Source organism: Myotis myotis, unplaced genomic scaffold, assembly GCF_014108235.1.
Source record: "Myotis myotis isolate mMyoMyo1 unplaced genomic scaffold, mMyoMyo1.p scaffold_m19_p_4, whole genome shotgun sequence".
Taxonomy (NCBI): Eukaryota; Metazoa; Chordata; class Mammalia; order Chiroptera; family Vespertilionidae; genus Myotis; species Myotis myotis.
Genome location: NW_023416346.1, coordinates 49234205 through 49243747, shown reverse-complemented (window position 1 = coordinate 49243747; position 9543 = coordinate 49234205). Strand labels below are relative to the sequence as shown.

Sequence of the window (9543 nt, the reverse complement as noted above, 5' to 3'; positions counted from 1 at the left end):
TAAATGATTAAGAAGTTCCACTAAAACTATTTGAGGGGGGAGTGCTATGCTTCAGGACAGAGAGGATGTGGCAATTGCCAAATTATAATGTCACAATTTTCTTGTTTGTGCACTACTGACTTGCCTCTGGTCATGATTGCTTTGTAGGAGACTGTTAGAAAACCTGCAGTATATTCAGAGGCAGTCTAAGTGACTGTGGAATGCCTCAAGGGCAATAGAAATCAAATAGAAACAAGTATCTACTCAAGTCTTGAGTGATGACGGAGGCGCATTTCAAGTACCACGGAACTCTCACTGGGTGGACCCATTTCCCCACCCCAGCAACAGAGGTTAACACCACTTTAGATAAGTATTCCAACCTGTATATATATGTGGGCTTATTCCTGAGCCTCCTGGCCATTCTCCTCCTTCTGCTCTTCATAATGCTCCTTCGACTCAAACATGTCATCTCACCCATCAACTCTGAGAGCACAGAAAGTGTTCCTGAATTCACAGATATAGAGATGCAGAGTCGAATCCCTTCTTATTGAAGCTAGGATGAAGAGTTTTAGTGGATCTCAGAAAACCCCTGTATGTTGATGTCAGGGAAGCTTACTTTGTTGCATGTAGTTTCCCATGTAGGGAATCCACAAGGTCTTCATTTAACAAAAAGTTGTTCGCGTTTTCTTTGTTATTCTTTATCTTGACTCTGTTTGTGGGATAACTAAGGTTCAATACTCGTTCTTTGCCAGGAATATAAAAAATGGCAGCTGGTGGGAGGGCAGGTTTCTATAGTAACCAAAGACAGCCAGGGCCTTGAGCAAACCTCAGACCACAGAAATTCATACACAGCTGTTGTAAAAACACAGGATTCCTGGAAGCTCCAAGAACAAGGAAAATTTGCCTTTGAAAGGGTTGATTGTTCAAAGAAGGTACCCCAAGAAAAGGAAAAATTTTAATTTAGCATTTGGACCCTAAAGAATCACTTCTGCTGGCATGAAGCTAAATCATGTCAGAAGTTCATGGAGGGGACCACGAGCCCTTTCCCAAAGGAACAGTGATTTTATCATCTGAGGCCATTGGGTTTGAACCAAATGAAAGAAAATATTTAAAGAAACTTTCAGTTTAAAGAACAAGTTTTCAGAAAGAAGTTTTCAGTCAATAAACTTATCTAAAGAGGAAAATGCACATTTTATATCTGATTACAATTACTGAACTTTTAAAAACTCAGATAACAACAGATATATTACAAAAATCTGGAACAATGAGCTTCCCCCAAACCAAGGGAAAACTAAGTCAAAATGTGTTTGTGACAATTATGTGTGCAGTTTCATTGCCCCTTTCTCCCTCCCTATCATGCTCCAGGATTAAGTTGCACACAAATATGAGCTTTGTTTAAAGGTGGCCTTAGCAAAGAAGGTTCAACTGTACTTTGAAGCAGAAATGAAATAATATTGGTACTCTGTCGTTAAATGATTGTGACTTTGGACTAAACATTCAAGCCTCTGGGTGCCAGGTTTTTCTTTCTGAAAAATGATCCAAGAGCTATTTAGTCATCACTAGACTCCTTTTAGATTTGAATGTAAGAAAAACAGAGAGAGAAAAAGGAGGAAAGGACTAAATAACACTCTCCAAAATCTTTACTGAGATCAATGTCTTCAAATTCACATTTTTCTTTCCTGGAAAATGCTTCTTTCTTCTCAATCCCTGCCAGAAGATTAAGTGTTTCACTTATTGCCTATAAGAGAAATATCTTTTGAAAAATTCCATTCTCATAGGTAGCCCTAGTATGCTAATAGTAGAAACAGGCTGATTTTTAAAAATCAATATTCCAAAGGGGAACCAAAGGAGATGAATACTGTTTACAAATTAGAAATTAGAAGGTTGGTCATATTTTTGACACCAAAGAACTAAAACACCTGTGTTAAATTCTGCCTGCTTAAAAAAAATCAGTTCTCTTTTGCATCTAAAAGGTGGTCATCAAATTTCACAAGGTGCTCCCACAGGAACTGCAGTGGTGGTAAGAGAGAAATGGAAAGGAGGTTAGGTTAATGCCACCTGCACTGGACATACAGCTCTAGTCTGTTATCAATTTAGATTGGCCCCTTTACTCTGCTCTAAATCTAGCTTGGTGGTGAAATTCCCAAGTGCTTTCTACTTTTATACACAGTCATTTGCCAATACTCCTCTCTCCAAGGGGCTGAAAGTGTAAAATCCCCACATGCAGAGCTAAACTTAGCAGCAAGGCTGACTCTAGCACACCTGTTACAAGAGCACACTGTTAAGAGATGGCAACTGCATTCTGCACCATTCAGAATAGATCAGCAGGTAAGCTAAGACAGATAGGGCATACACTTCCCTTTCGGCATTATATTTTCCCAAATGAAAAGTGACTCATATATTACATTTGGTGATTTAAGTTGTGTTTTTATTCAACACCCAGACTGCATATACCCTTTAAAATTTTAGTTGTTGGCAGCCATACGTGGACTTCCTCAAAGGCTGGCAATATACCCCAGAACTTCTTAAGGACACATATCGCCCCTCTCCCTTTTGTGGTCACAGTATTTGAATGCACTTTACAGTTAAGAAGTCAGTGGCTGGATAAATGAAGAAAGTGATTACACTTCCAACAGCCGTGAATAGCAAGAGGCCCAGTGCCTTGTTGCTGAACCTAATGAACAGACTGCAAATTTATTCCCTGCTCACCTACTTCCCCAACCAAAATTTTAGGAGTTTAAAACTTCTCTTTAATGACTAACTTGGATGAAGATTCCTAATTTATGATTAGGTTACTCACCTGGAAAACAAACACCCTCTTTCATCACAGCTACCCCCACGGGATCTAGATCTTCATTGAGCATCAACCAAAGCACACAGTACAGCTTGCACATTGCACTAAAATAGTAGCATAAGCACTCACAGTTTCCAGTGATAACATAAATGGAGATGGATTTAAGCAGGTGTGTCATTATGGTGACTCACATGTTATTTAATCTTTAGGAAAATAAATTCAATGTTTTAATCATAACAAAATGTAAAGAAAATAATTTGTATATTTATATTAAATAATATTATGTCCCCCAATGTATTAATTAACATATATTACTGCTCAAAAAGGCAGCTAGAACAATAGCTATAATTTGAATTTACCCATCTATCCAAAATGCTGACTTGCCAATTCCCTCTCCAACCCCTACTCTCCCCAAAAATTCACATTAGCTTAAATGTATACAAACAGGTAGGTTATTTATTTATAGATGTACTCTGTTTTAAGGTGAAAAATGATTCTTTACTTTTTATTATGCTGAACCATATGCCATTTCTGTTGGTCAAAAGTACTCAAATATTGGCAATTTCATACAATGCAACCTAATAAAAAGACACACTATATGAATTCTTTTAGTAGTAAATTCTTTTATCTTTAAAAATAATTAAATGTCTAAAAATGTCCTTTGCACACATTTCAGAATCATGGGTTGTATAAACAAGGTATATTATAAAGGCTTATAAATAAATTACGTATGATGTATTAGGCAAGAAATATTAAGGTTAATCAAGATGGGTTTAACCAGCCTAACCTTTCCATTCATGCCAAATCTGAAGCTTTGGACTCATAACTGAGTTTGAGTGCTGAAGACCATACCGTACTTCCTAAATAGGTAAAAGGGGTCCACTTAATGCAAATAAGTGGTTATATTTAGTAACACATTTTATTCACCTGCATTTGTACAAAAGGACTTTTTTAACAAAATAAAGAATTGTGTGGAAGAAAATGGATTTTTTTTGTCTGAAATCATTGATAATTAAAATAGATTCATATTGTATAAAAACATAAATATAATATTTGAATTTATATTTAGCATGTCATTTTTCATCCCTGGAAAATAAATTCTCTTTGGTTTGCTGATAACAAATATCTATTGTCTGAAGAATGTAAAGAGCATTGGTCTTGTTATTCCAATATAAATCATAACTGAAAATTTGTGGGATTTATAATTTTGAAGTGTCACTGTTTCTTTTATTCCCCAACCTCCCACCTTTTATTTTCTCCCCACTTGCAAACTTATTGGTGTGTTAGCTTGTTTCTTTATTAGTAAGATTTGAAAACTGGATGATGACTACCTGTCAATGAAGGTGGCCTGAGGTAAGAATGAGATAAGGCAACTAAAGTGCTAATATCTTTCAACATCACACCCCCTAGTCGTATATTTTTTTAATGTATTTTCCATTTTGTGCTTTCTTCATTTGATCCTCACAGCAACCATGTGAGTAATAAGTGAAGGTATTATTGTCTGTTTTACCAAAGAGAACATGAGCATAGAGATATTAGTAAGGCGTTCGTGGTTATAAAAGGTTGAGTCAAGTTGACACTTCCAGTCTTTTTTTTAAAAATTTTGTTTTATTGCTTAAAGTATTACAAAGAGTATTACATATGTCTCCTTTCCACCTCCCCCCCTTGACTTCCCCCAGCCTCCCCTACCCCCCAGTGTCTTATGTCCATTGGTTATGCTTATATGCATGCATACAAGTCCTTCAACACTTCCAGTCTTAAGATGCCTACTTTAGTACTCATTCTACCATGCTTTGCCTTCTGAGTACTGACTAGATATTTCAAACCTATCCATTTTTTAACACTCTAAGCTCTTCAAACAATAATTGAGTTCTATGATGATTAACTTGCTATGCCCTAATTCAAAACAAATAAGCAGAATTCAGCCATCACTTTAATTTTATAGACACAGCAACACATATTAATAGACTATACGAAAGTTTACACCAAAGCAAACCCTGCAGCTCTAATTTACCTGAATGAAAGGAAGAGGCAGAAATATGGATGGATTATCACTCACAATACAATACCAATTCTCTGATCATTTGACTTAATCTTCTCAGTCAATCTTCTAAGATATCTATGACTAGTGTCCTGATGCACAGATTTGTGTACATTGAAAGGAAATTAATTAGAAGAAATATTTTAATATTGCTGTTCACCCTTTCTCTAGAATAGAAGTGTCAGAGGTGAAAGAAAATTAGTAAAATGTATATGAAAATAATATATAAATTGATTCATAAAGAAGAACAACATGATATAACAACAACAAAAACATAATATAAAAACAACAAAAACATGATAGAAAAACATGATAGAAAAACAACATTGATCAAAACAATGACTGATAAATTGATTAAACTTATTCTAATATCTCCCTGTATACCATATTAAGAATAAAAACACTTTCAGAGTGCTTGACTAATTCTCCTTGTGATGAAGTATTTACAACTTTAACTTTAAGGTCACATGCTCTTCAAACGCGAGAGAAAGCAACATATAACTGACCATGCCCGAAAACGGGTTCAGGTAGGAATATTCCTGCTCCGTCTAGATTGGCACCAGTGAGAGCTTTATATGTGTCATTTTTAAACAGGGGGCCAGTTCACTGTCCCTCAGACCGTTGGAGGGCCAGACTATAGTTTAAAAAAAAACTATGAACAAATTCCTATGCACACTGTACATACCTTATTTGGAAGTAAAAAAACAAAACGGGAACAAATACAATATTTGTATTTGCATGTGGCCCGTGGGCCGTAGTTTGAGGACCCCTGGACTAGAGGCTCAGTGCATGAAATTCATGCATGGGTAGGGTCCCTAGGCCTGGCTGGTGATCAGGGCCAATCGGGGCCTTCCTTCCCCCGGCTGCCAGCTGCTGGTCGGGGCCTTCCTTTGTTCCACACTGACCCCTGGTAGTCAGAGCACATCATAGCAAGCAGTTGAACTCCCAAGGAGACAATTTGCATATTAGCCTCTTATTATATAGGATTATCTGTTCCCAGCATCCCTAGAAATGAGAATACCTCCCATAAGGTAAAAATAGTGTTCTTATTTAAAATTGCATAGTGTTCTAAATGTACACAGCAATTCCATTAGTGTTGTATAATAAATGAAATGAAACTAGAAAGGAGAGAATTACAAAGAATGAATTGTTATACTTGTAGAAAAAGGAGACAAAAATATGGGGCATATGTGAGGAAGGAAAATTAAATGCACATATTATAGGTGAGGAGTTTTTGAGGAATAACTTGAATAATTCCAAGTATTCTGATTAATTTCCACATTAAGTATTTATTGATTAAATCATATGTAAATGTGTGAGAGAATCAGAAAGACATTACACAGAGTACTGCGCTCAGCTCTGTGGGGATCTAAAGTCAGAAAGTTTCAATCTAGCAAAAGATGATAAGCACCTAAATTCATTCATTCATTCATCCATTCAACATTTATTCAGCACCTACTGAGTGTGCTAGCAGGGAAAACGAGACACACTCTATGCCCTGGTGAAGATTATAGCCTATTGGGATGGACAACAACAATCGGTTACAATAATATTGTTTTATAATGGAGAAGTATAAGGTGCTTTGGCTACATATAAAGTGGAGGGGATGCTGCATAGCCTGGCCTAGAGTGTCAGGGAAAACTTTACTAAGAAGATAAGATCTATTCTAAAATCTAATGGATGAGTCAAAGGAGAGAATAGGGCAAACATTCCATAGACAGAACAGCAAGTGCAAAGATTCTGAGATCAAATAAACTTGGCACAACTGAAGAAGCATAGTGAGCAAGGTCTCCAGAAGGCTGGAAAAGTTGATAGAAACAAGAACATGCAAAGCTTTGTGGACAATGTTGTTGGCTTTTAACTTTATTCTAAGCAGAGAGAAGAGAAGTCTGGCAGCAGTGTGGAGGATAGATTAAAGAAGGCCAAGAGTAGAAGCAGGGAAACAAGTTAAGAAGCTCTGGCAGTGGTTCAGGAGAAAGGTGATAATACCTTACTTAGACTTATCCACCAGCAAGTAGGTAGGGATAAAGAGAAGTAGCTTTGAGCTACACTTAGGAGATAAAAATCAGCATTACTTGCTGATGAATTCGATAATAGGGATAAGTAAGAAGGAAGAGTCTAGAATGACTTACTGGTTTCTGCTTTGAACAACAGTCTGGTTGGCTGTACTCACCGAGATAGAGAACACTGGTGGATTATCAGATCAAGAGGGAAATAAATTTGGTTTCGGACATGTTTAGCTTGATGTGCATTTAAGACATCCAAGTGCCATGTTAAACAGACAATTAAATATATGGTTCTGGAGCTCACAAGAGATGTTAGGGCTGAATATATAAATGTCAGAGTTGTTAACAGATGACAGTGCCTAGGGAGGGGTTGTAGAGTAGACTAAAGAGAAAATGACAATAATGGAACAAAGAATATGCCCTAATATACCACCACCATCACCACACCTTTTTGGAAGGTTAGTTATTTGTCAAGTAGGTTGGGAAAGAAGATTTCTTTTAAGGGTCTCCAAACTAAGGCAGATTGCCCAGAGATACTTGGGAGCAGGAGAAGTGGAAGAGGGAGTCAGAGTGAAAGTCCCTTGGGGAGAAGGAAGACCTGGGGAGCTCAAATAAAAACATTAAATAGAAAGGTTAGGGGGCAGACCATAAGTAACAGGGAAACAGAGCTAATAGTTGGCAGCACAATGGAGCAGTGCAGGTACAGGTCAGGAATATAGTACAAAGAGCGTCCTGCAGTGAACAGGGATGGGTTTTAAAAAAACACAAAATAGTTGTGTAATTGCATTGATCACAGTCCTGGTAGAAAAAAGATGGCATTCCCCAAAAGGGTGAGTAAAGAAACTTTAAAAAAGGGACTATTTACAAGGGGGATGGTAGATATAATGGGACAACAAGAGATGGCAAAGCACCCAAAGATTAGCTTGGTGCTAATTAGCTTGGGAGGAAACTACTACCATTTCTAGGCTTGAAGGGAAAAGAGGAGGGAGCTGTTATTGGAATATTACATGCCCTGTAGCCATTAAAAAGAAACTAACAATCCATGTTTTAGGTCCAGCAGCAAAGCCAATAGGAGGCAAATGTATTAAAGAGCCCAAACACTTTCTCCTCCACCTTCCATTCTGCTGAAAACCAGAGGGCTAGCAAACCTAGGTGATGCAATTTGTAGAGGTCAGCCTCCTAGAGGAAAGAGCAGGGTGGAGAAGGCTTGTGTGAATGGATCTGGAAGAGAAGACAGGTAATATCCAATACAGAAGTAAATAGGCATACTGGGATGGCTTAAAGACCCCACTTGAAGTTTGCTGAATATGATTTTACCATAAAATAGATAAAACATACTAGAGATTTTCAAAGAGATGTATCATTAAAATCCAATCAGAAAAAACAAAACTACTCTAGCTATTCCAAATAAAAGGAATTTATTCCAAGGAATTGATAATACAGGTGATAGAAGACAAATGGAGATAGTGAAGCAACCAAAAGATTAGCAAAAGCAGAAAGCTAGGACCAATCTTAGGGCTTGAGAAACAATGAGAAGAGTTGACATTACCAGAGCCAAGAAGCTGGAATCCTCAATAATCCATAGAATCAGGCAAGGGCTTTCCTGTTGGAAGCTGAAGCCACAGAAGAGGCACCTTGCAAAATCTGGGACCTTATAGGGGCTCTCTGGCAGGAGCTACAAACATGGAGGGAAAAGATTTTGAGCCATTTTTTATAAAAACATGCTGTGATTGATTAACGCTGCCTTTTAGGATGGAAGGGGTAATAGAGGCATGCATGCCATATATCTTCCATTGTGGAAAGCAGCTACAGCATTCAGACAGGATCAAGCCTCAGATTGACTTGTGGCAAAGCCACCTACAAGTCCCAACTGGGAGGGCCGTGCTGGACGCGGCTCATTTCATTATGGACATAGGTATATTTCCTTATGTAATGTCTGTGTAGCATGGAGATTTAAAGTGTTAGTGTAAGACCTAGAGAGGGGCAGAATTTCTCCTAGGAAAAAAACCTGTTTGGCACAACACTATAATAGGCCATTTTAACTGTAGAAAGATAACCAACCCTCAGAGTATAGCTGGTTTGGGCTAGAAGCAAGAAAAAGTTAAATAACTGTAACATAAAAAATTGAACATATATGTTAAAGGTTGTCACACATGAACTAAAGATGAGAGTTAAGAATACAAAGTAGCCTAGCTGGTAATGCTCAGTGATTGAGCTTCAACCCATGAAGTAGCAGGTCACGATTCGATTCCTGTTCAGGTTGCCAGCTTGATCCCCAGTAGGGGGCGTGCAGGAGTCAGCCAATTGATGTTTCTCTCCCTCTCCCTTTCTCTCTCTCTGAAATCAATAAAAAATATATTTAATAAAAAGAATACAAAGTAGGCAGGGGACATGGCAAGAGGCTGGAAGCGAAGCAAAAAAAGATAACCAGTGAACATTCTTCCTTCAGAAGAACTTTGAAAAACAGCAATGGTTGATGTTCAGTTTTAAGACTTTTGTTATGATACCCTAAAATGTAACCCTCCTCCATGTCCCCAAATTTCCATTAAAGTCTTCAACCCGTGTTGCCTGGTGATATCAGTACTTTGGTAACTAAAGAAACTATGATAGTTCTTGCATGGTGGCATGGTGTAGAAAATGGACAACACACACAGAAAGCAAAACAGAGTCACAATGGGAAATTTGGCAAAAGCAGAAACTTGGATCCAAAGGTAAAGAAAAGA

At 37.7% G+C, this 9543-nt stretch overlaps 1 protein-coding gene across 1 annotated transcript; it reads left to right on the top strand.

The window, feature by feature from the left end:
* Positions 1 to 208: 208 nt before the first annotated feature.
* Positions 209 to 530, top strand: SERTM2 (serine rich and transmembrane domain containing 2). The gene has a single exon (XM_036304760.1). The coding sequence runs from the start codon at positions 258 to 260 to the stop codon at positions 528 to 530; it is 273 nt and encodes a 90-aa protein (XP_036160653.1). The 5' UTR covers positions 209 to 257.
* The last annotated feature ends 9013 nt before the right edge of the window (positions 531 to 9543 follow it).